At 42.8% G+C, this 27,795-nt stretch overlaps 1 protein-coding gene across 1 annotated transcript; it reads left to right on the plus strand.

The window, feature by feature from the left end:
* The first annotated feature begins 1,710 nt into the window (after window positions 1–1,710).
* On the plus strand, window positions 1,711–24,781 carry LOC119236474 (guanylate-binding protein 6-like). The gene is made up of 11 exons (XM_037500310.2): window positions 1,711–1,968; window positions 9,142–9,337; window positions 11,698–11,825; window positions 16,515–16,624; window positions 16,828–17,024; window positions 18,549–18,794; window positions 19,511–19,791; window positions 20,428–20,640; window positions 22,163–22,265; window positions 22,573–22,766; window positions 24,084–24,781. Exons 2-11 carry the CDS (start codon window positions 9,148–9,150, stop codon window positions 24,297–24,299), a joined length of 1,878 nt encoding a protein of 625 aa, XP_037356207.1. The 5' UTR covers window positions 1,711–1,968; window positions 9,142–9,147; the 3' UTR covers window positions 24,300–24,781.
* The last annotated feature ends 3,014 nt before the right edge of the window (window positions 24,782–27,795 follow it).

Raw genomic sequence — 27,795 nt, forward strand, 5'->3', positions numbered from 1 at the left:
TCTCTTTGGCCAATCTAGGAGCTGCTTGCAGTGCTGTGCTCTTGGGTCTTAGACAATTAGCTGTGCACTGTGTGGATGCATTCCAAGCACCCAGCAAGAACTCAGGCAGGTGGAGTAAATACAATGCAATAAGGTTAAAAACTAAGTCCCCACTCCTGACCCAGCAGAGAGCTTTGGGAGGCCGGCATAGATGAGTGAATAAATAAGGTTTGGGGAAAAGGTCATAAAACTGACCATCATGACCAGAAAACCAGCCCAGTTCCAGGAATGCAGAAGCAGAGGCCAGAAGCAGAGGCTTTTGTGTCAAGGGCCAGTACCAGAGACCATACATCCCAGTAGATAACTGGTGCAAATTGCTCTCCAAGTTAGAAAGCCCGTGAAAACAGAGGATAAAAGAGTCTCAAATCCTCTTAGGGCACAGACTTTTGTCTCTCCCGCTGCTCCTCTTAACAGTGTATTTCAATAAATCTTCCCGTTCTGGTCTCCACTCAATATCTGATGAATTCTTTCACCCCCGAGCATTGGGCCTCACCCTGATCTTCCCAACACCACAGTAAACACACTCCTTTTTTGTGTCTGTGCTCCAAAACAAAACTTCTGATAAATTTTTTTTTTCAGAGGCATGTATTTGATTTTATTTATTTGTTTGTTTGTTTATTTATACATGCACTGGGTACAGTCAGAAGTGCAGAAGGGTGAGAGAATTCACCAGAGCCAGAGCAGGGAGCAGAGCAGGCAGAAGGACCGAAGTACACTGCTGAGGGGAGCAGCAGGCGGCAGGAGAGGTCTGCGTGCCATGTGGGACCCTCCTCCGGTGGCCTGGGAGCAGCCGGGGATCGAACCAGTGCTGCAGAGGCAGCGGGCAGCTTCGCAACCCAGCGCTCAACCGCTGCGCCACCGGGGAGGCCCCTGATAAAATTTGACCCACCTGTCCTAGAAGCAGACACAGATTGAGGTTCTGAAATTAGACTATTACCTGTAAGAAAAGGATACACAAGGTGATCACCCCATGATGTCCCTTAGCATGTAACCATCAATGTAACCATGTAACCATCAATAACACCCGAGCTTCGGCCTATAGCCCTGATCAAGCTCTCTCTTGGCTCTCCAAGGCCTGAGGATTGGCCAAATTCTTGGGGGAAGCAATATCACTCCTAGGTACAATCCTCTTCTACCTGGGAATCATTTTCTACATCTTGTGGCGCCAGTGGAATAGACGCAAAAATCTGCGAGTAGCTCTCCAAAACGTGCACTATTCTCCATTACAGCCCACTGAAAAATCCCAGGGTGTGGATAAACATTGCCCTCGACCACCTGTAGGCCAATGACGGGTAAGATGGCGGTGTAATCCATTGCAACCTAAGACAGCTCCACTACCTTACCTAGGAATCTGGTGGTGGGTGGCCATGACGGGTAAGCACGTGAATACGACCGCCACAACCTAAGACAGGCCCCGGTGCGTTCCCCCCCCTTTTTTTTTTCTTTATAACGTAAAAATGGGGGAGCTGTTAGTACAGGGCTCACCAGCAGAGGGACCTGGGGTAGTGGTTGCTTCCGCTCAAGCATGATTCGGCAAAAATTGATGCAATAATAACCGGAAGTTATAAGGCCATGTAAAGCGCATGTGCAGACCACGTAAAGCGCATGTGCAGACTTTCCTATATATATCCCTGCCCCTCAGTAATAAAAGAGTTTCTGCTTCCAGCCAAGTGAGTGTACGCATCTTTCATCCCCAGCCCCTCCGCCGTGTTCCTGAACCCCGTCGGCCTGCAGGACGGACCGACAACTCTCCTAACTGAAAATACCAAAAATTACTTTACTTTCAATTTCAGCTTCCTCTCATCACTACTTGCAGCAATGGTAAACTCCCTCTTTCTGCATTAGTTTATGGATAGGGGGAACAGCAAGAAGTGAGCAAGAGCTGAGAGGAAGCAGAGCTGTTCTTAAACCCAAGGGGCTGCAAAGCAGGTATGTCCTTCTGTGACTTGTAACTGTCTGGAACTCACGTCTTGCTTTCTGATTCAGAGACAACCAAGGGAAGGGTCGAAGGGCAGTTGCTCCTGCCTGTCCTTTAGGGGTCTGTGCTGGGGGTTTAATTCTGGGGAAGCTCACCTTCTCCACATGTAGCAGCAGCAGCTGCAGTTTAGCATCCAGACCTGCCATGTTGCCCTGGGTGCACTGCCTCTGGAATGTCAGCTCAGTGCAGCAGCCAGGGCAGTGGGGAGAGGTTGGGGCTGCCTGGCCTGTTGTCAGCACTGGGCAGGCACTAGATGCTGCAGACACCGGGGGTACCCGTCAAAGTGCTTCCCAGCAATTGGAATCTAAGAGATAGTGTTGTAGAGTCTCCCCCAGACACAGACCTGAGTCTGAATCAGATCTAAAAAAAGCCTTTATTAGCCGGCCAGCGATTGTCCCTCTTGTAGGGAGCAGCCCAAGTAGGGGGTGATAAGGGTTTTTAAAGCAAAAACTGCACCCAGGAGTTTGCAGTTGCCACAGCAAGCAGGAGTACAGAAGCCAAACTGTGCTGTTACAAGCCGCAGAATGTTTCACCACATTCCATGTTTCAGGTACAAAGGGTACATACATCTTATTTTTGAACTGGAACCTGGCCTCTTTGTTTTGACCTGGAATTTTCCCATAGCCTTAACTTGTCCTCTTGAGATAGGTCAAGCTTAGGCCTTGCTTGGTCTGCTACATTTCACCTTGCCTCCATTTCAATAGTTTCTTTTGAATCTTACTTCCTGTTTGTCCTACTTGAGAGAGCTTAAAAGTGAGAGTTCTGTAAGTAGTCAAATCCCTCTCTCAAACTATTTCTTATCTCCCTTTTCCTGTCTGTCCTACTGTCTCCCTTTCTCTAGTGTATTTTGGTTTGGTTTTTATAAGAATATTGGAGTCATTCTCAACATATGTTAAAATACAGAATCTGGTTTTGCCAATCCCTCCAGATGATCCCTATACAGATCAGACATGGAAAACTAGTCCTGAACAGGATGCACTTTGTTAATTTGAAGTTAATTTGAAGTTAAAAGTTCAGTGGCTCATTCACTGCTAAGAGTAAAGTGGTTTCTAGTCAATATTGTCACTTTAATCCTCTAAGGAAAGTGCAGATCCAGTAACGATGGTGCAGCTGTTAGAAGCTAATTTTATTTTCATATTCTTTGCTCCTTACACCAAAGAATCAAGCAGACAAAAGGAGGCAGCACAGGAACAGTATGTTTGAATTTGCTCTCTATAAAATTTTTTTTATAGAATTTGTTTCTTAGTAATGCTAAGTTTGTAGACTATGAGGAAATGCACAAACCAATAGACCATTGCTAACACAATTATTCTACATTAATCTCCATTAAGTTGACAAATGCCCATTGAACTCCTCTTTGTATTTCATGCTATGCTAAAACATGATAGTATCTAATTTAAATCTCAAATCATCCTTCTTTAAGACCTATCATTTCACTCACATTACCCCCATAATTAGCTTCCCAAAGTTAGTTTTGGTTGGGTGAGAATCCTTGTTTTTTTTTTTTTTTTGAGTTTTTTTTTTATTTATTTTTGCAAGCACTGGGTACAGTAGAAGCGCGGGAGGGTGAGAGAATTCACCAGAGCCAGAGTGGGGAACAGAACGGACAGACTGACCGAAACACACTGCTGAGGGGAGCAGCGGGCAGCAGGAGAGGTCTGTGCGCCATGTGGGACCCTCCTCCGGTGGCCGGGGAGCAGCTGGGGATCGAACAGTCGCTGCAGAGGCTGCGGGCAGCTTCGCAACCCAGTGCTCAACTGCTGCGCCACTGGGGAGGCCCAAAGTTTTACTTTTTTTAAGTGCCAATCTTTTCTTTTTAAGTTTTATTTCACCAAGTAAACTAAATTGAATGTTTGGGAAGCTTTGTCATAACTATTAGAAAATAGCAGTAATAACAATATTTAATTTTTATGAAAGCTCCGGCTCAGTTTAGTAGTGTTAGGGGGAAAGGATGTCCCGAGCAAACTCCATACAGGGTTGTGGATGCCACCCCCACTCCATCAAGACACTGGGAATTACAAATCCCATGATCCCCAAAGGGAGGTTGCCAGGACCTAAGGGCAGAGTTAAGCAGCCATTTTCTCCTGCTTTTGAATATAACCAGCCATGTTAGTGAGGTCTCTCACTGTCTCTTGCCTTGCGCTCTTGGCCAGGCAGGTTTGGTCTCTGCTGATCATTTGGGATTCCAGGTTGGTGGAACGGGTAGGATGCATTTAAGAAATTATCTCCCTCTTTTCTCCCTGAGTTGTACATTTCCTCATTTTCTTTTCTCTTATAAATAAATCTTTTGTTTGTGCCTGCGTTTAAGTCCCCTTTAAGAGTGCAGGCGAGGACCCACAGTCAGGCAAACCGTTTTAGAGCGGGGTTGCCCTGTAACAGTAGTACAATGTTGACAGTCAAACCATAACCGTTAGTTTTTAACCTCATAACTGGAGTTCCCCTTCCCCCTTTTTTGAAAAACCTGAAATTTTTAAACTTTCATTTTTTTGGCTCTTAAAAGACATTATTATGTACCCAATATTAATAATTAATGCAGACAAGAGATAATATGTTAACACCTTATAAGTTCATGTTTTAAAACCCATTAGATTACAAATTAGTTACTATTAACCAAAAATTACCCCAGATGATGTGATTTTGAAACATTTTAACAGTTGTTAATTTTTTTTACAATATCTGTAAGACCATATTAACTTTAGGACCATATAATGTATAGGACTATATAACTACAGCATTTTGCGGAAAAGACAGGCACAAGGAAAGGATATACAGACATAAAACACAGATACAGACAGTTGTTTTATCTTTTTTGATTGCTGAACAGTTAAATACAGACTTATTAATGAAAAAGTACTTATGTTAATACAAGGGGGGAGAGAGAAATGATGGGATTCTAAGGAAAAGATTTACACCTTCCCCTCCAACTCCTGTCCCCCCCAAAGAAAAACTAAGATAACTAAAGTGGTAGTGTATTTGAGAAGCAGGAAGGAAGCCAGCAAGGATTATCTACTGCATTTCACACACACACTCAGATCTTTAGCCTCTTTTATAAATATATAAAAAAAAATGTTAACACCCACTTACAGTTAAAACTGAAGTGCACGTCCTTTCAATTTTGATGTTGCCTCTGAAGCTAACCCTTGCTTGGAAGCTTTAATATCCAGCAGATGCAGATAACAGTCGGTTTCTAGTGGAGTCAGACTCAAGAGGAGAGTGCAAGTGACAAGTGAGGGCACCAGGGAACTGATCTCGATTTACAGCTCCAGAGACACCTAAGTCCTCTGCTAAACTTGGTCTGTTACCTTCATTCCAGTTAAATAACCACATCAATAAATCCCAGGCGCAAGATCCCCGGGGAGTGGGACAAGCAGAGGAAAGATGGAGCCCCCGGGGGGTGAGGGGGTAGCCTTTGCTCTGGGCAACTCAGCTTCTGTGTGTGAATTCCAAGCAGTTTCGAGGTCGTAGCCTGCATCTGGTCTTTCGGATACGCTTTTCCTCAGGCATCACTAGAGCTGCACAGGAGCCCTGCAGGGGAGGAGGGCTGCACCTGCTCTCAACCTGCAGGGAGGAGGCTGGAGTTTTTCTAGTATTAAGGGACCAAACCAGGACCCCCGGGTCAAAGCTCTGAGAACGCTTGTTTTCTTACTATTCTTCCCACCTTCCTTTCTCCCCGCTCCTCCCTTTTTCAGACATTTCCTGACTGCCCCCTGCAGGACACTGGAAAACAGACAGAAGATGGTCCTCAACATGCAATTCGGATGTCAATTTTTCATGTATTAACCATATTTAATACTGCAAGAATTCTGTGAAGCTGTATTGAAAGATCGATGCAGGGGGCCAGGAATGCGGAAACTCACATAGAAAAAAATCAGACAATAAACTTTTTCCCGCCCTGCAAACCCAGTTTCCTGCCTAACCTTTCCTCACCCTAAAAAAGGACATCTCTCCCCAACAACGGGAATGCAACTTCTCAGACCCTCGCAGGGGTCAGCGAACCTCACCAGGGGCACAATAAAGTTCCTGCCTGTGAGAAACTTAGCCTGGCTCTCCTTCATTTACCGTGTCGATCCATTCATGTATTAATATGAAATAATTTAAATAATTAGAAATATCTATAATCAAGAGTTAAAAATAATAAGATCCTTGTGGTTTTTAACTTGTAAATGCTTTTTCATAGTCCAATAGAAAACTTAGAGATATAGTCATTTTTTTTACATTTTTAAAAAAAAAATATTTATTTACACAAGCACTGGGGTACAGGCCACAGGCACGGGAGGGTGAGAGAATCCACTAGAGACAGAGGAGGGAGCAGAACAGGCAGGAGGATCAAAGTACACTGCTGAGGGGAGCAGTGGCTGAGACAGGAGAGGTCTGCCTTGCTATGTGGGAATCTGCCTGGCCAGCTGGGAATGGAACTGGCACTGCAGAGGCTATGGACAACTTCACAGTGCTGCACTCAACCCACTGAGCCACCGCAGAGACCCACAGATATAGTCACTTTGACATATGAATGATCAAACCTTTATAAGGAGAGACTCATGCAATAATCATAGTTTTTATTACTGAACTATTTAAAATTAAACTTTCATTTTGCACATTAATTCTGACTTAAAGAAAATTTTTAAGATTATAATCAACTATCACGTGCCTTTCACTTAGATTTACCCCATGATATTTTGTAACACCTTTTTAAATAGATACATACTTTCTTATTCTGATTATTATTTTGGAAAGTAAATAGTGGAGACAGGGATTCACCACTAAATGCTTCATTTGTCTATTGGCATCTAGGAGGACATTATATCTTTGCTTCCTAGAAGGGGCCTCCTTCAGATCCAGCTGGTTCTACAGGGTCAGCCCTCCCTCCAGCTCTGGCTCCTGTTCCCAAGTAAATCCCTGCTCAGTGAGGTCATCCTTGGCCTCCTTGCTGACATTGCACTGAACTCTCCAGTGTTTACCATTTTGACCTCTTCCCTCTTCTGCTTGCTCACTCTGTCTTGCTTCTGCAACCCCATGTTCTCCCAGGATCATCACTCTTTGCATTCTCCAAGGTTTTCTTCTGCATTCTTTTTTTTTTTTTTTTTTTAGAGGCATGTTTTATTTATTTGTTTGTTTGTTTGTTTGTTTGTTTGTTTTGTTTATAAATGCACTGGGTACAGTCAGAAGCGCGGGAGGGTGAGAGAATTCACCAGAGCCAGAGCGGGGAGCAGAGCAGGCAGAAGGACCGAAGTACACTGCTGAGGGGAGCAGCGGGCGGCAGGAGAGGTCTGCGTGCCATGTGGGACCCTCCTCTGGTGGCCGGGGAGCAGCTGGGGATCGAACCGGCGCCGCAGAGGCCACGGAGCTTCGCAACCCAGCGCTCAACCGCTGCGCCACTGGGGAGGCCCTCTTCTGCATTCTTAAGCTAAATTAAGTCATCTCAATACATGAATCAAACCATATCTCTCATAGAGGCCTCTTTCCCCAGGGTCATTTCAACTCATCAAACCTCCTATGTGCCCAGCAGAGAAGAGATAGGACATCTTTCCTCAAAGCTAGACTCCAGTGGAGAGCACTGCAAGTGTGATACACAGTGCCTGTGATCTATGTCGTGTTGCCTGTCATCTTCCTTGTGGAGATGGTGACCAGCAAACACCGCTAGTCCCTTCTTACCCATTTCTCCCATCTCCTGTACTAACAGAACACCTGCTTATTTGCTGTATATGTTTCCCAGAATACGTATGGTGATCCCAGCTTCCTCTGTGGCTGGATGTGGTAATGCGACTAAGATCTACTGATTTTACACTGAAGTGATGAGTTCTCAAAGGAAGGTTCCGTCCTTCGCTCCAGTCTCCAATCTGTCTTTACTAGAGATATACAGCACACCTTGTGGGACCTTAAACTACCCCTTTAGTTGGCTGAGCACATGATAGAAGGGTCCTGCACCTGAATCCTTTCTGGGAAAAATCGGCCCTACCAATTATGGACAACTAATATCGCAATTTATATAAGAGAGTAGGATAATTAATTGTTTACAAGCCATTTTTGTATGTGTGAGTCTGACAGCTAAACCTCATAATAGCTGATAGGGTTACTCATGTTACTTTGAGAGCAGGGGCTATAGCTTATAAATAATTTTATCCAAGGAAGTAAGCACAAGTTCATGTACATAATGACACATATCCATTGTTTTTAAACAAATGAAAGACATTCTGATAGGGCTAGGTATCAAGGAATAAAAACAAGAAACATCATTCAGGAAATACTAGGTGAGGGCCTCCCTGGTGGCGCAGGGGTTTAAGATGCAACCTATGAAGCTATCCAGAGCCACTGCAGCATGAGTTTGATCCCTGGCCGGCCAGGGAGCAACCCACATGGCATAGCAGACCTCTCCTGACTCGCCCGCTGCTCCCCTCAGCAGTGTATTTCAGTCAGTCTGCCTGTTCTGTTCCCCACTCTGTCTCTGGTGAATCCTGTCACCCCCTGCACCTCTGGCTTGTACCCCAGATCTTGTATGCATAAATAAATAAATCTTTTTTTTAAATAAATAAATCTTTTAAAAAAAAAAAAAAACCTGGTGACCCGAGCCTTTCATGAGACACTGGTGATGCAGGAAAGTCTGGTCAAGAAATTGCAGAGTGGTTTGTAGAAGGAGGGCAAAAATAAAAGAAACTCGTCTCTTCTATTAACTCATTAGAGAATATACTGTTGTTACAGGATTGTCAATAGAAGGCCACTGTACATAAGTGATTGACGAGTTTAAGGGGTAATGAATGTTGAGAAATTCTTCTGCTGGATAAGGTTGTAAAGCATGACATAGTGAAACAGACTTCCCTGCCTTATTCACTGGATAGATTTGAAAATACAGATCTACCACTCATGCCTTTGTGCTATCGACAATTTCAGGTACATAAGTCTTTTAGATTCTCAATACATAAGCTTGGATTTTATTTTTACTATGGAAGTAAAACCTTGGTGACTGGTAATATTTAACATTTCATCACTACCATCATCAGAGGTTCTGATGAAAGAAGATCTCTGTGGTCTACTAATGCTCTCTTATATACACATGCTTTTGGTTAACCCTTACTCAGAGAATAAGTTTGTGAGTTTATCTCCACAAAGAGATTCTTTTGGATTTGCAGGTTACCATGGCTTCTGGACCCATTATGTCGAATCCCATCTGTTTGGTGGAAAACAAAAAAGAGAAGTTGTCGGTGAATCCGACAGCCTTAAAGTTTCTTAGAAAGATTTCTCAGCCTGTGGTGGTTGTGGCTATTGTTGGACTGTATCGTACAGGAAAATCCTACTTGATGAATTGTCTTGCAGGACAAAAGCTTGGTGAGTAAAACTGTTGTGACAAAGTCTGTTTGTTTGATTCTAGCTGCATCTCAACTTCTCACCACTCCTCGTGGCACAAGTGAAGAGAGAAACCAAATTTCTTCTTAAAAACAACTTCTAAGTCCAATTCTCACCAGCACTATTTTACCCAACCTTTTTCTGTTCCCAAGTCTTACTCCTATTTTTTTTTTTGCAGTTTATAAAAGAAAAATCCTTCATACTAGTGCTCTCTAAATCATATTTTCTTTTTTTTTTTTTTTATAATTTTTTTTTTATAGAGGCATGTTTTATTTATTTATTTTATTTGTTTGTTTGTTTTGTTTATACATGCATTGGGCACAGTCAGAAGCGCGGGAGGGTGAGAGAATTCACCAGAGCCAGAGTGGGGAGCAGAGCAGGCAGAAGGACTGAAGTACACTGCTGAGGGGAGCAGCGGGGGGCAGGAGAGGTCTGCCCACCATGTGGGATCCTCCTCTGGTGGCCGGGGAGCAGCCGGGGATCGAACCGGCGGCGCAGAGGCTGCGGGCAGCTTTGCAACCCAGCGCTCAACCACTGCGCCACCGGGGAGGCCCTAAATCATATTTTCTAAGCTGCCACTCATGAACTCTTGCAGATATGCCTGCTGTCACATGATTTGCTTTCTTTGATGTTTACTCACTAACCAGCATAAGTAAGTATCTGACAGCTATAAAATTCTCTCTAAACTTCAAATCTAATTATGACTACCATACTAGTTTTTGCTTTTATCTATCCTCAAGCAGAAATATATTATCTCACTTCCCTTTCCATCTCTCTCTCTTCAATGGACTCCTTTTTGGTTTTAAACCCCAACAGTCCACTGAATGCTCTTGTTACACTTAACAATGACCTCCATGTTGTTTGAGTCAATGGGGGTTTCTTTGTGTCTGTGCTAGTCCCTATATGTCACCTTATCTTATGCTGACTCGGCCTGCTCCTTGAAATTCTTTCCTTCTTTGGCTTCTGTGGCACCACACTTTTCTGGGTTTCTTCTTGTCTTCCCTTCATTCTCTTTACCAGCCTCCAATTTTTCTTGATTAATTTTTGTTTCTTGATTATCTAAATTGTAGGTCCCTTGAGGATTTATCTCTGGGTTAGCTCTGCAGGGTTCTCAGAAGTTCTGTGTTTTGTCTTTATATTTTAACTCACAGTAGAAATGATAAGTAGAAATGGATTTAGTTAGCATTCATGACAATTCTGAGCAGAACATGGTATCTTGGTATTGCAGAACACCTTGTGGATTAGTATATCCAAACCGTACAAAGCCCATGAGTGTCACTTAATGTAAAGAATGTCTGATTCAACCATATAGAAAATGTTCTATGAATGATAGAGAACAACTTACTGATGTTTGTATGTAGAAAATGAGAATATAGAAGCAGCATCAACCACGTGTCAACAATTCTTATTCCTGGTTCTAAGCAGGGTCCTTAGAAGTTCTGTTTTCCTTCAATTAGACAATCATGTTCCTCTTAGAAAGTGTCTTAACTACTGCTGAGATCCCTGGAATTAGTTGTGATTTATGGCATCTTCAAAACAAGTAAGAATGAGATGCAGCCACAACCTTATATGAGGGCAATAAAGCATGCAATTCTTTAAGCCATCTTCACCCCCCTATCTCCCCCACCCCTTATCTCTACCTACGCTTTAAAACCAGGTGTCACTTGGCTGACTTCCATAACATCATTATAAATTAGCATTCTTAGCACTCATTGACTCTAAGACACCAAGGGATAGTATTTCTCATTTTGTTTTAGTAAATAGTATTAGCTGTGTAGACACTGCTGTATCTCCTGAACATATCCCCAAGGCCAGTAAACCACAGCTCCAAAGAAACAAAAAATGGGAACAGCCCCCCACCAAAAGATAAAGAAACCCCAAAAGATAAAAGCAGCCTCCCGATTCCCACGGATGGCAAGTCATTCATGTTCCCTCTTGGCAATAGGAGCTTTTCTGTGTCGTTTTTGCTTCACATAAAGATTTTGCTTTGCCTTGCATCAAGTACATCTTTGCTGTGCATACTCCACTGTCTTTTTCCTGCTCTCAATGCGGCCACCGGCTTCCTGTCCCTGTTGCAGTCCAGGGAAGCCAAAAAACTCATGGGTGAAGTGAAGATTGCCGGTTTCACAATGAGGGAGTTTTGTTTGTTTGCATTTGGAAATAGCATTGGCATTATAAACAAACTTTAAATGGATGAGCAATAGATGACACACAAGGTTGGCCTCCTTAAGATGGAGAGATTAACCTAGGGTATTCACAGATCTGCAAGTCTAAATTTTTAGCCCATGGCCTTCTGGGACTATGCCGTCACTTATACTTTTACTCTCTCCTTTTCCTTTCAGGTTTTGCCCTTGGCTCTACAATTCAGTCTCAAACCAAGGGCATCTGGATGTGGTGTGTGCCCCACCCCTTCAAGCAAAACCATAAATTGGTCCTTCTGGACACTGAGGGCCTAGGGGATGTGGAAAAGGTAAGGCGGAGTCACAGATAAAATTTTTTTTTAAAGATTTATGTATTTATGCATAAAAGAGCTGCAGTATCGGCCAGAGGTGTGGGGGGGGGGTGAGAACATTCACCAAAGACAGAGTGGGGAACAGAACAGAGGGACTGAAATACACTGCTGAGGGGAGCAGTGGGCCAGTCAGGAGAGGTCTGCTGGCCACGTGCTCCAGCTTGACCAGGATGGAACTTATGCCGCAGAGGCTGCGGATAGCTTCATAGGCTGTGTCTTAACCCCTTGCACCACCAGGGAGGCCCTAAATTTTTTTTTCAATTTTCACCTTATGATCTTTGTAATGTATCTGCCATGATCTGTTCTAAAATATTGAAATTAAACTCTATTGAATGAGGCATACTTTGGTCTCCTTGAAACACATTTCTAGATAAGATCAGATAAGATATCTTAGGTTTTTTTTCCATCCATTTTCTTAACCTTTTATTGAAAAACTGAGTTATAGGATCTTGGGCTGAGTGCTATAGATACCACTGAGCAGAGAGTATGGACCTTACCCTGGTAGAGCCTGCTGTCCTGTCAAGGAGACAGTGTGCATGCGATCTGATAATAATACCAAGAACTTTTGCTGGGTGGCAGATAGAAAGCTGTAGGATAAATGGTTTTCAGGCTTTTCTGCCCTCCTAATGGGGTACCTGCAGTTGTTACATTGTTGCAAACTACCTTGTTTACTTCTGTGGGCCATGGGAGGAGTATTGAGATAGTCACCAAGAGAAGCAGAAGCAGGAGAGAAGCGGAAGAGGCAGGAGAGAGAAGGGGAGAAAAGAAGCCAGAGAAGCCTGGAGTGAAGATTTGCCCTACCGGCTTCCTGGCCCCCTGGCACCCCTGCCTGCCGTGTACCTGTTTGCCACACTATGAACGGCTCAATAAAAAACTGAGAAAGCCACTGAGAGCTCCAGGACTCTACCCTGTCTGCCCCTATCCTAGAAACTTGCTCAGTGCCCATCCTGGCATGACAAAAGGGAAGTTTCTGGAGAGCAGAGTCAGACAGATACCTACCAGCAGGATATTTTTTCATATGGATGTTATGTTGTCTGTCTTTATATTATGGTGAAAACGAATTTTCTTTCTCTCTTTTTCTATCCCCTACTCCCCCTTTCCTGGCCTCATTTTCTCTTTGCTTGGGGATTAAATTGGAAGCAAGGTCTACATGTCTGTAAATCTCCATTTATGTCTGTTGGGGCAGGATGGGCACTGAGACAGATGAAGTGGTAGTGGATTGTCAAGCAACCAACCTATACCGAGTAGGTCCATCACCGGTTCCAGCAGGCCTGTTGGTGTCTTCATGCTCTCTGCTTTTAGTCGTCGCCATATTCCGTAGCGCTCTGCCACTCCACTCCACTCCTCTGTCCTTGGCACTGCACCATACTGCACTGCACTGTGCCAAGCTACACCAACCACACACGCGCGCCTTGCACGCCACGCCGTTTGGCTGAATGCACATGCGCAGTGGGAGAGCAGAAAAGCCTGATGCTTTTCCCCCATACTTACCCCACAATCCACCCCCTCAGGGTTTTCTGCTATACGGTCTCTATATGTTATATACAATTTTTTCTTAACAAACATAAACACTGCAGCCATGGTCCACAAAAGAAAATAATGATGAAACAATACAACAGAACACAAATAATTCCAGGCAGGGCACCAACCTAGTGGCAAAAGACGATTATTGGCACCAGCAGATGATCCACCATTTCAGCTAGTCATTCAAAGGGGGAGCCATCCAGCTGTGGTCTCGGCCATAAGCCACACACAGCATCCACCCCCAGGATGCACTCACTCTTGGACTGGCGATTCTGTACTCTTTGGGGGTAATCGCCCAATCCTCAGGGTTTCTGTCTGTGGTCATTCCAACACTCAGCTTTCATAGCCACCAATGCGACATGCAGACCCCTGCACTCAGGCCAACCCATTGCACATGCACATGGGTCAGGGATCCATGGATACAAGCTCCACATATGGCCTCTCTTGGGTCCCCTCTTTGACTGTGGGCTCCACCATAAGCCATGTCCTTGGGGGACGGGTTCCTTAGCTCCTCGCCCTTACACAAGAGTCAGCAGGGCATCACCCACCAGTGATTTTAAGAGACTCACTGGCCTTCCTCAACATACTTAGGCTGCTTAACAGCTGCTCAGGGTTTCCCAGTCTCAGCACCAGTTTTTGCCTTTCTAAGTTGGCTTTCTTCCTCTGCCTAGCTGCTGGGCAGTACACAGGCTACTTTTGGCCACCATGACCCACTGGCCACCCCCAGATTCTCATCTCCTGGGGTGTACAAACAATACCATCCTCCCCCAGGGTCTCCAAAACATAACATTACCCTGCCAAAGTTAGTCTGCCTTCTGGCGGGATTATCAGTCCAAGTCCATCAGTTGTTCCTTGTGCCAGCACTGGCGAGCTCCTAATCATGGTCCTTTCTTCCCTGACAATTTTGCTGCCTCGTGGGCCATCTCCTTTCTTGTCCCACAGCTCCCGAACCTTGTCCACCTCCTGTGCTACTGCAGTGTCTTTATCTCTTCATGGAGCTCCTGGACTCTGGTCACCTCCTGTGCTGCCATGGCACATCCAGCATTGTCACAGGCTCACAGTCTGCTACTCCTCAGTCCCTCCTGAGGTCTTCAGAGAGCTCCACACCCATCTGCATTGAATCATCCTGCCGACTATGCCAATTGCAGTGGCAGGATGGCCACTGAGCAGGTTTTCTGATCTAGCAGACGGGCAAAGGAGAGTCTTGGAGCCCTTGGTGGCTTTCTCAGGCTTTTATTGAGCTTTACATGTAGTGTGGCAAGCAGGTATATGGCAGGCAGGGGTATCAGGGGGCCAGGAGGCCCGCAGGCCACCAAGCCCCCAGCAAGTCGTCACTCTGGGCTTCTCTGGCTTTTTTATCCCCTTCTCTCGCCTGCCTCTCTCCTGCTTCTTCTGCCTTTCTTGGCGACTATCTCAATACTCTTCCCATGGCCCACAAAAGTAAACAAGTCAGCTTGCAACAATGTAACAAATACAGGTACCCCATCAGGCAGGGCAAACCTATTGATGGGGAGGACAGAAAAGCCTCAAAAACCATTTACCCTACAATGTCCAAAAGGAGGTAGAAATTACATCCTTCCTTATTGTAGTGCCAGGAAGGCCACAGAGCAGGTTTTCTGATCTGGTAGATGGGGTAAAGGAGGAGTCCTGGGGCCCTCAGTGGCTTTCTCAGGCTTTTATTGAGCTTTTACATGTAGTGTAGCAAACAGGTACATAGCAGGCAGGGATGCCAGGGCACCAGGAGGCCAGCAGGCCTCCAAGCCCCCAGCAAGTCTCTACCGTGGGCTTCTCAGCTTTCTTTCTCCCCTTCTCTCTCCTGCCTCTCTCCTGCTTCTGCTTCTCCTGGTGACTATCTCAATACTCTTCCCATGCCCTACAGAAGTAACAATGTAACAACTGCAGGTGCCCCATCAGGCAGGGCAATCCTAATGGTGAGAGGGCAGAAAAGCGGGAAAACCATTTACCCTACACTTAGAAAAATGTCATAGCAAACATAGAGTCTTATTTTCAAAGCTTTTATTGTTTTCCTTTGTCCAGCTTCTGCTGTTTTTAGTTTTTACTCTTCAGATCATTAGAGCCTGAGGAATGGGGATTTATCAACATTTCCTTTTACAATTCCCCATTTCCTAAATATAGATTTCATCATTGCTTTTCCTCAAAGGTTTTCAGGAACACACCAAATTTTACAAACTGTTTTACTACACTATATGCCCTCTTCAGCAACAGATGCAAAACACAAAAACAATTACACTTGTCTTCAAGGCGTCATTTTGCATGGGAGCTTGCTTTTGAGGCTTATCTTTTGTACCCTCTCTCAGCTGTATACCTGTCAGCCCCAATAACTCCTTGCTTACTGCTTACTAACTCGAATTTTTCCTCTACAGGTCTTTCTGCTTGTATGCTTCTTTCATCTCAAATCCATGTTTTACAAATACTTGAATACCCAGTACAAAATTTCTAGGTAGGTCTCATGTAGCACACACATTCTTTGCTTTACTCCATAGCTTTGGTTCTGCTTGGACTGATTCAGCCTTTTTATTCAATGTTATAGCCAATGATTTCACTTTAGATTTACTACTCCTATTTATATCTTTTGAATATATTGTCATCTTTGCTGTATTTAGTTTTTAAAGTGTGTAAATACCATGAGATGGTCATCTTGAGTATACAAATTGTCATATTTATCTTTTCTTCCCTATAACTAAGATGTTTGAAATTTAGTAGTGGTTCATAATTATTTAATGTAATTCGATTTGAGTGTTAACTGTGATACCATAGTATTCTATAGTTTATATTTTGCTAAGAGAACAAGGGGTATCATTTATTGCTGAACATGGGATTTCTCAAAAGACACTACTTTTTTAATAAATATTCTCTTAGATAATCACATTCAGAAAAAAGGACACTTTGAGAAAAATATTACTGGAATTATTTTATAGATGAGAAAACTGAGGTGATAAGAGATGTTACTGGAACTGTCCAAGCTAAGATTTGCCTTTAATTCTGTGAAGATTTTCTCTTTGTACCAATACAAAGAAATTTAGAAATGTGAAATAAAAATGGAAAATGATTGAACAGAAAATGATTCTTAATAGAAGAATGTGCTTGCTCCATGTGTTTCAGGGAGATCCTAAGAATGACTCGTGGATTTTTGCATTGGCCGTGCTTCTCAGCAGCTGTTTAGTATATAACAGTATGAACACCATCAATAATGATACCTTGGAGAAACTGCAGTATCCTTCCTAGTTTTGTTGAGAAATAGATGGGAGTCCAGACCAAAATGGATTCCCCTTTCCTGTGGATGAATTGTCCTTGGTGGAGTAGTGAAAAGTCAGTGTGAGAGTGTTTATAATGACTATAATGACTTTTCAAATGACTTTTTAAATGAAATAGGTAATTATGGATAATGAATTCTTTTCCCTTAACTAAGTCCTAGTTACGTGACAGAGCTCACAGAACTCATCAGGTCAAAGTCCTCCCCAAGTGCTGAGGACGTAGAAGAGGCCACAGAGTTTCTCCGTGTCTTTCCAGACTTTATCTGGACTGTCCGGGATTTCACCCTGGAGCTGAAAATAGGTGATCGGATTATCTCAGCAGATGAGTACCTGGACAATGCCTTGAAGCTGATTGCAGGTATGAAAACACAGGCTGGCAGGGGATGGTCCTCTCGAGGCTGGGGGTCACTAAGCACTGGGGTTGCATTTGTACTAGAGGCTGGATCGAGGACCATAGAAATAGTGCCTGGGACCTTCCAGATATCAGTGACAATGATATCTAGATATTAAGGCACATCTAGAGTAGAGGGCAGGTGCAAAAGATAAGCCTCAGTATGGCCCGACAGCATTTAAACAAACCAAGAAGAAAAAATTTAAGTAGACTGAAATGATTCAAAACTAACCTGCACTTAAGTTATGCCTTACTACCTAGATAGAGTTGGTGCCAAACCTTTTTAAAGACTAAACATTCGTGTTCCTTGTTATGCTTCTCCTTTCTGTGTTGAGGAAACAATAAGCTCTGGAATTATTAGGCATGAAATCACAGTACAGAACATATTCCCCTAATTGTAAACCTTCTCAAAGAGGGAGAAAACTTACTAGAGCTTGGATTGTTGTATTGTCTACAAAAAGTGAATATCCTAAATAGACCCTACAATCTACTTTCAGTATATATTTTTTATTATTTCTGAAAACAGCCAGATTTGTTATATTGTTTTACTTATAGCACCCTTAACATATTTATTCGTGTCTTGTTATTTTAAGTAATTTTAATGAATTGCATTTAAGTGGGTGAGTACTTGACAAAACCAATGTGTTTATGTAATGGTGATCCTCACATTATAGTCTTCAGACTGAAAAATAGTTAGTCATTTCTGTGCTATGTGAATTCTTATTGCATCAATGGAATTCTCCACAATTGAAAATAGTATCCTATGTCCTGTGCTAACCATTACTGCATCATCTAGGTAGCGCCTCTTCATTGTGTTTCAACAGTGTTTACTTTCATCTACTTCCAACATGTGTTTAATTGGATCAGAAATTGGTACTTAACCTAGGACCTCCCTGATGGTGCAGGCGGTTGAACGCTGCACTGTGAAGGTGTCCGCAGCCTCTGCAGTGCCGGTTCGATCCCCGCCAGGCCAGCCTCAGAGCAGCTCACATGGCAAGCAGACCTCTCCTGTGTCGCCCGCTGCTCCCCTCAGCAGTGTATTTCATGAGTCTGCCTGTTCTCTTCCCCGCTCTGCCTCTGGTGAATCCTCTCACCCTCCCGCGCATCTGGACTGTACCCTGGCTCTTGTATAAATAAAATAAATCTTAAAAAAAAAATTGGTACTTAACCTAGATCATTATTTCTTGATAACTTCTAATGACTGCATTTAAGCAAACCATTAAATCATTTTTTAGACAAATATCTAATAAACCAGGCCCCATGGTTGATTCTGTGGATACCCCTCATCCATCTCTAAGCCTGGGAAGGATGTTTTCCTAAAATTTCTCTGCAGTGATATGTCATTCACATGAATATGATTTGCAATTTGTATGACAATGTTAAAAGAATTCTATGAGCACAGAAGATTCTAAAGATTAAAAATCCCAAGTCCTAAAAATATTTACCTGTGTTGTACCAAGGCTGTGTAACTCTGTTTTCTGTCTTTCTCAGGTAAGAGTGACAGAGCACAATTGTCCAACAGACCCAGAGAGTGTATCAGGCGTTTTTTCCCAAAACGGAAGTGTTTTGTCTTTGACCGGCCAGTACAAGACACGGTGCTCTTAGCCCATATTGAGGATGCTTCGGAAAGTCAACTGGATCCTAAATTCCTGAAACAATCAAATAAATTCCGTTCCTATATCTTCACCAATGCAAGAACCAAGTGCCTCAGGAAAGGGGTCAAGATCACTGGGAAACGTGAGTCTGCTTTACCTAAATCATATTTTTGGGTGGACTGATATGTGTGATTATTGAATTATGTGTTCTTCAGCAGCTCTGTTTCATTTTATATAGAATTGTTTATATAAATATTCATATTCCACAGACAAATACGTATTTCAGTAATTAATTCTCATCATGAGATTAATAAATCCCTTTCTCAACCCCCAAACATTGTCATTGGTATCTGGAGTTCCCACATTTAAAAAGAATGCCACTAGAGGTGATAAAAATCACTAACTGGATTTAAAAACAGAGTATATATTCTTCATGGGGGGAGGCCTATAGAAGAAGTGTTTTTCTCAAGAAGACATCTTGGAGTTTAAGCTAGTCCAAAAGAAATACGAATCTTGGAAAATCCATTGAAAGTATAAGAATGAGGAATAAATATCTTGCGTGATTTCCTTTGCAGTCTTTTCTCTTAATTTGTGTTAATGTGAAATAATGATTTCCAGACAGTTCTGATTATGTCATATAAAGGTATATAATGTTTTAAAAATATTATGGCTTAGAGAATAAAGAACAAATATGGAAATGAAGGTGATGACAATAAAGTAGTTGTGTGTGTGTGTGTCTCTCTCTCTCTCTCTCTGTGTAATAGAAAGAGAGAGAGAGAGGAGCTTTTAGAACTATAATGTCAAAATCTTTCAATATCAATTGAAAATAGATATTTATCAATTTCTTGCTTTATTCAGGGCTTGCAACTCTGGTGGTGACCTATGTGGATACCATCAACAGTGGAGCAATTCCTTGTTTGGAGAACACAGTGACAACTCTGGCCCAGCTTGAGAACTCAGCAGCCGTGGACAAGGCAGCCGAGCACTACAGCCAGCAGATGGCCCAGCAAGTGAGCTTCCCCACAGACACACTCCAGGAGTTACTGGACGTGCACACAGCCTGTGAGAGGGAGGCCACTGCAGTCTTCATGGAACATTCCTTCAACGATGACAAGCGAGAGTACCAGACGCTACTCATGGTACTTTCCTTTCCTGATTCTCGCCCTTCTAGAACGATGCCTTGAGATCTGCTTATTCATCCCACAGCTCATTTCCTATCCAGGGCAAAGCAGTCTGGATTCCTATGACAGAACCATAGAGGACTCTTACTCCCTCCTTTCCCCCCCTCAGACTTTGGGGAATTATTCAGGATCTGTCTGATCCCTCAAGCAAAATCAACATTGATTTTTCCTTCAGAGAACTATGTGATGGGCTCAGCACTCCCCTGTCATTCCTGAGCTGGCTGCTCACTAGCCCTCCTCACTCCTAGGCCCCGGCCCTGATTTCCCAGGACAGACAATCTTAACTGGTCATTGTTTGTATTTATTTTTGTTTTCAGATGTATCATTGCATTATTGAAAATATAGGATGCTCCACTAGGAACAGTAAAGAATGAATAGTGCAATCTCAGTTTATCACGACAAAGCTTTAGCAGGGTATTACACAGCATGTTTGGAGTTGAGAGAAAATTTCTTGATTCACGCTCCATTGCTAGTGCTGCTCTGCTAGAATGCTCTTCTTAAGAGGACAACAGTTAGACCTTCCATCTAACAGATCCTCTGGAATTTTACCTCCTCTGTTTCCCTCTGGTGACATCCTCTGCATTCCCCTTCCAGAAAATCATAAAGAAGAAGGAGGAGGATTTCCTGCAGCAGAATGAAGAGGCATCTGGTAAATACTGCCAGGAACTACTTGAGGAGCTTTCAGAGGACCTAGAGGAAAGTATTTCAGCAGGAACTTTCCATGCTCCTGGAGGGCACAAGCTCTACAGGGAAGCAATGGAAAGGATTAAGAGAGACTATCTGTGCGTGCCCAGAAAAGGAGTGAAGGTGAGGAATGAAGATGAATGGGGAGGTCCAGAGAGGAATCAAGGGCTTGTCCTGAAAACAGCATCATTGGGAGAATCAAGGGTGGGGGGGTGGGGACCACTGTGAGAGCTTCAGCCTTTAAGGCCCACTCTTTGCTATTTATTCCTGGAGGAGAATATGAATGTCCATTCCCCTAAAATGAGTATAGATATCTGAAATTCACAAGAGAGAGAAGGGAAATCTTTTATGTCTTTAAGAATTACCATGGGGCCACCCCGGTGGCGCAGCGGTTGAGAACTGGGTTGCGAAGCTGCCCGCAGCCTCTGCAGCGCCAGTTCTATCCCCGGCTGCTCCCCGGCCACTGGAGGAGGGTCCCACATGGCGCGCAGACCTCTCCTGCCGCCCACTGCTCCCCTCAGCAGTGTACTTCGGTCCTTCTGCCTGCTCTGCTCCCCGCTCTGGCTCTGGTGAATTCTCTCACCCTCCCGCGCTTCTGACTATACCCAGTGCTTGTATAAAATAAATAAATCAATCTTAAAAAAAAAAAAAGAAGTAACATGACCTTCAATATGTCAAGGGGTAATGATTTACAAGTTAAAGTCAAGGCTGATCAAAGTGAAAGGCAGTCCAGTCCATAGACAACTACATACACAGTGATGATGCTTATCAACCTTAGATTCTGGGCAGCCCTGTGATATTATGGTAAGAAATGTAAAAAGAAACTGCTATTGTAAAACATAAAAACAACTGCTATTGCCTGTAGTTGAGTTCTTCAGACATTTTCATTTAATCCTCCAAAAACTATTTACAAGAATCGATCCCTGTTTCCCACATTTTGTAGATGGAGCTAGGGAGCACAGGCAGGGGATGTAACTTGCCTGGAGCTACACATCTAGCAAGTGGTGGGAGAATGGCAGTGTGATTAGAGTGTGCATTTCACAGTGTGTGCCATCCAGGGAAGCCTCCCAGAGGAGGGGGGGAATTTGAAGTATTTGCACATGCTCTCCAGGTTAAGGTGTTGTCCAAAAGGAAGAGCCACAGATAAACATGCTATTTTACATACATACATACACACACACACACGTTTATGTCTCTCTCTCTCTGTGTGTGTGTGTGTGTGTGTGTGTGTGTGTAGGAGGAAGGGAGATTTGGACACCCTCTGGTCATACTGAGTTTGAACTCTTTGTAGGGGGATCCTGCAGCATTTTTAAAAAAGATTTATTTTATTTATTTATGCCTACAAGAACTGGGGTATAGGCCAGAGGTGTGGGGGGTGAGAGGATTCACCAGAGACAGAATGGAGAGCAGAATAGGTGGATCTACTGAAATACACTGCTAAGGGGAGCAGTGGGTGAGACAGGAGAGGTCTGCCACACCATGTGGCTCAGCAACCTGGCCAGGGAACAACTCTTGTCGGAGTGGCTGGAGACATCTTGACAGTGCTGAGACTATTTTTAAGCAAAAAATAAAAAATGACATGGTGGACTTGTACAGAACAATTCTCAATGGAAATCTGTGTTCTTTGCTTCTTCTTGTTCCTCAGGCAAATGAGGCCCTTCAGGACTTCCTGCAGTCACAGACACCAATAGAGAAATACATCCTGCAGGCTGACAGAGCCCTCACTGCTGAGCAGAAGGCCTTTGCAGGTATGGGGTAGGGCTCTACCCACATGGTTGCTGGGTGGGGTGTGGGGGTAGGGTAACAGTTTCCTGCTTTGCACATTGATAGAAAAAGCTTTCCCTCATTCATGTATACCCTGCTAATTCTGAAAATAAGAGGCAGGATTCCCATCAGTCTTTTCTACCATATTCTCAGGCCTGCTTTTGATAGTGTGGCCACTAGGGGAATTTGAGGTTTCCCATTCTCCTTTTCAAATTTGATCTCTATGCTAAGAGGGTGTTGCTCAATTATGATCTGTAACTTTCTTCTCTTCCTAAAACCTTCATGGGGCAGAGAAACGAGCCAGGATGGAGGCCGCTGAGGAGGAACAGGAATGGCTAAAAGATAAACAGGAGGAGCAGCAACAACAAGCACAGGCACAATTGAGAGACCTCAGGGAGAACATAGCCCAGCTGAGAGAGAAGCTGGAGAAGGAAAGAGAAAATGATAGGAGGGAACTGGAGATGATACTGGAACATAAGCTGAAGGTGAGTCTGACATGGTCTCAGTAGTTCTTGATGGCTGTTGCTCTGGTACCTCATGGAGGAAGGGAAGAAAGTTAAAGCAAAATTGAAAAAAGAGACACATTACTGTCATTTGAGTTACTAAAAGTATTGAACCGTGATTTTTCAAGAGGTTTTTGATTTCTGCTCCATACTGAGTCCCTGACGTGTCTGGGGGACTTTGGGCATCCATGTCCTTGAAGGATATAAGTAACCTCTGCAAGATGAGTTCCCTTACAGGTAGGATTCTGAGGGTCTCATGGATTATAAAGTTTATATTTCAGCCCCATGTTTTTCACATAAGCAGCAACCAGGCGCTTCACCAAGCCCATTGTCAATTTTCAGGAAATCTTCCATCAAAGATCCTGATTTGTAGCTATGCTCTCCTGAAACTATCAGACATGACTGGATTTAGAAATATAAGGAACTGACACCTTCTAGACTTGGCGCAGGTGTGGGTGGCTTGCCTTGGTCACTACATGGGGGCATTCTCTCTTTTCCCCTCTGGAAGTATTTATGTTTTTCTCAATCAGCTTATACTTTCCCATTATCTCCATGATATGGGAGACTGTGCTACCCCAGGTGGGAGTGAACATCTGTGCAAGTGAACTAATGGCTCCCGTGCAACCTGCACCTTTGGTTGGAGCATATTACTGCACTTGCCCTCATGCTTGCTGCAGCCCACAGCAAAGCCTTAATGGTGAATGGATATAAGTAAAGTTGAAATGTTCCTCATTTCACTATCCACATGTGGCCCAGAAGATATTCTTTGCTTTAAATACTATCTTCTGAAGATGCGGTACATATACATAACGGACTACTACTCAGCAATCAAAAAAGGTAAACTCATGCCATTTGCAGCAATATGGATGGAGTTGGAAAGGATTATGTTAAGGAAAATAAATCAAAAAGAAAAAGATAAATATCAGACGATTTCACTTATAGGTGGAATATAAGGCAACTCAACAAAGAGTCAGGAAAAAGACAAAACTTGCCTGAGGCATCCAGCAGGGTAGGGGCAGGCAGAGGGGTCAAAACAGGGGAGGGAAGAGATGCGATGGTGATGGACCACAGGTGCTATGGTAGCAGAGAAATCAAATGCTGTACTAAAATGGACAATGATATAAGAAAACAAATAAATTTAATTATATTAAAAATGTTATCTTCTGATTGTTTAAGAAGAGAGCATAGTTTTGTGTGTAAAGTACCACAAATTTAGCAAAGTTCTTAAATATAACATCTAACTCCTGAAAAGGGGATATTCAAGAATTTCTTTCGTTTTTCTATACCCCTTTGTTTTAGATGCAAGAAGATATGCTTACTGAAGGATTTAAAAAGAAGTCTGAGGAGATGAATGCAGAGATAATCCATTTGAGAAAAGAGATTGAGAAGAATAAAGAGGAAAAAGACTCGTCCTGGATTTCACGGGCCTTTGACATACTTGACAATCCACAATCTGCTGCCCGGGTGGCTAAAGTGATGGATTTGGGTTTGATGGTTCTGGGCAATCTGTTTTAATAAGATTAGCACCTCTTTTAAGGAACTTATGGAATGTGGATAGAGGCTTCATCCTGTTTTTGGAGTGTGTGTGTTTTCATTCAACTCAAAAAAGGTTTAAACATCAAAAGAACATAAAGACTAAAGGATATCGGGGCCTGACACATATTAGATAGATAGGTTTTATTAGTTTAAAAGAAAAAAAACAAATAACTTTATAACAGGAGTTGACAATTTTTTCCTGCTAGGCCAGATCTGTCCTGCTGCCTGTTTTTGTCACCGTTACTAGGAGACCACCATGCCTCTACATTAATGGGTCTTTAGGCTGCATACAGTCCCCAATAGCAGAGCTGAGTAGCTGCAACAAAGACAGTATGGCACACAGAACCTAAATACTTCCTTATAGAAGCCTGTCATTCAATGGTTTATTAGCAGAGAGAGACAAAACCTGCAATAGATGTTAAAATTACCTAGGGACAAAACCTATCGAGATTGCTACTGATATGCACACAAAAGAATTCTATTATATATATATATATATATATATATATATATATTTTAAGTGAATTCTGTATTTCAATTCTAAATGTACTGTGTTCTTATTCAAAAGATGTTTTGTGGCACTGCAGAGGCTGTGGACAGCTTCATAGCACTGAGCTTAACCCCTGTGCCACCAGCCCGGCCAGGGAGATGCCCACATGGCACAGCAGACCTCTTCTGCCTCGCCTGCTGCTCCCCTCAGCAGTTTCTTTGTTCTGTTTGCCTGTTCTGCTCCCCACTCTGTCCTTGGTGAATCCTCTCATCCCACCCCCACCTCTGGCCTGTACGCCAGTTCTTGTATAAATGAAAATAAATCTTAAAAAAAAACCCAAAAGATATTTTTGTGAAGATGGGTAGGCTACCAGTTTATACAATTTTATATGGAAATGCAAAATTTGCTTGAAAAAATTATCAGGTAATACAGAGAGAGAAACAAAGATGAGTATGTTTATCCTGTATATAGGTCTTCAGTGATGAGACCAGTGCAACACAGGGTCCTAACAATACAGACGAGGCCAAAGAAGAGTTTCCATAGTCAGCGAGTAAAAAAATCATTTATTTATGCTGTGTGTTAAAGTGTTATTTCAAGTATGTGAGAAATAGTGAAATGTTCAATAAATTGTCAAAGACACCTAAACACCCAGAGAAAGCCAAGAGTCACCTATTTCACATCATATATAGATAATAGCAGAGTAAGTTCTATAATTGCTCTAAATTTATTTTTTCAAAGATTTATTTATTTTTTAAAAGATTTATTTATTTATTTATTTATACAAGCACTGGGTACAGTCAGAAGCATGGGTAAGAGAGTTCACCAGAGCCAGAGCAGGAAGCAGAAAAGACTGACGAAATACATTGCTCAGGGGAGAGCGGGCACAGCAGGAGAGATCTGCGTGCCATGTGGGACCCTCGCAGGTGGCCGGGGATCGAACCGGCCCTGCGGAGGTTGCAGGCAGCTTTGCAGCCCAGCACTCAACCGCTAAGCCACCAGGGGAGGCCCTTAAAAGATTTATTTATTTATGCATACAAGAACTGCAGTACAGGCCAGATGTGCGGGAGGGTGAGATTCACCAGAGACAGAGTGGGGAACAGAACAGGCAGATTGCCCGAAGGACACCACTGAGGGGAGGAGCGGGTGAGTCAGGAGAGGTCGGCTGCACCATGTGGGTTTCTCCCTGTTGGGGATCGAACTCGTGCTGCAGTGGCTGCGGATAGCTTCACAGGTTGCATCTTAATACCTTGCACCACCAGGGAGGCCCCTGCTCTAAATTTAAACATGAATATTGAAACCATAAAATTTGGAAATGTCAAATAACTGGAAACATATTGGAATGTGGAAGTCCTTTCTAAGCACAACCTAAAAACCCAGAAGGCATATAGTACAAAAAATTGTATAAGATGGAAATAAATTGGTATGTCAAAAATCAAATAGCACTCTAAAATATTTAACTTGTATCACAGAAAGAGAGGTAATGATTTAAGCACTGTGAAGGAGGTAAAACTCATGTATACACATAGTTCCAATAGTAAATAAAAAAGATAATCAACTTTATGTATAATCAGACAAAGGTAACTAAAACTTGCAGGAGTTCTTTCACTTCTCAGATTGACAAGGATCAATAAATTTGATGGTTATTTGTGTCAGAAGAATATGGAAAAAGTCTCTCCTATAGGATTGTAGATTAATAATTTCTGTTGAGAAATTATCCTAATATTTATTACATTTTATATATTTGAACCTTGATAAAGCATGTTCAGCATTTGGAAAATACATGAGCAAATGTTACATATACACACAGTCACACATCAGACACACAGTGATAATGCTTTTAGTGGACAGGTAGGTAAGATAAAGGTAAAGGTCAGTGGTGGAATCCTAAGTAGTTACTAAATAGTTTGACAGTAGAGTTTTATATATACTGATACAGAACAATCATCAAAATATAGTTTAAAGTGAAAAATGAGGTGCAAAACCTTGTGTAAAGTGTGATTTCTATGGGAAAAATTCATGAACATCTAGTAACCTTGGGTTGACGAGAGTTCTTCTGGGGAGAACTACTGGGTAGGATCAGGAGCGAGGGGACCCATTGTTTTTACTATATATTTTGTCTTTGGAATTTTATAATAATAAATACTCTGAGGGATGTGAAATCACCCATTCAATGACAATTGCTTCATTGTTTCTGCTGTTCCCTATCAGCCAGTTCAATGAAGGGTTTTTGTTGAAATAACATGGTGTTATCATCAGATAAGTTTCAGGTGTACAACATTAGACATCAACATAGTGTATTCTTCAATAAATGCAACACTAAAACTGAATTATACCATTGTCTCATTTGTCCCAATCAATAAAGGGTTTAAGTCTCAGCATCAAGAATACTGGAAAGTCCACACTTTGCACCCTTCTCTTATTTTCATTCTGACCTTGTTTTCAAATGCCTATTTCACTTCAAAACAAAGGTACAAAGATTTGGCATAATTTTATGATTTATTGGTGTGGTATGACTGATTCTGGTTTCTTTAAGATACAAAGAAACTTTGAAATAGAGTGGCCTCTTTTCTATCCCTGAACCACAGCTTTGTGGTATCACAGCGGAACTGACAAAAAGAACATACACTGTTGAGAGGGATCCCATCATCCTTAGAACATTTACTCTCGGCTGTCTGCTCTGTGCCAGGGCAGCGGGACAACATGCCATCGCAGTAGTGTTGGGATGAGAGACCCTGACAGAGGCGGACTGGGTGTTGGCACTTAAACAGAAGTCAAGTTGATGCCATGATAGCTGAGCAACAAGGTTGGAGTGACAGCCTGCTAGAAGTGATTCTCGAAAATTCAGAAGATTATGAGCAGAGCAAGATCAAGATGAATAGGGAAAAAACAATGAAATCAAAGATGGGTTGTGAGATGGCTTTTGATTTATAGTCTTGATAAATTTTTACAATCTCTAGCCTTGGTTTGAAGCAGTTTCAGACCTGG

This window comes from Talpa occidentalis, unplaced genomic scaffold, assembly GCF_014898055.3.
Source record: "Talpa occidentalis isolate TD23 unplaced genomic scaffold, MPIMG_talOcc4v2.1 talOcc4.9, whole genome shotgun sequence".
Lineage (NCBI taxonomy): Eukaryota > Metazoa > Chordata > Mammalia > Eulipotyphla > Talpidae > Talpa > Talpa occidentalis.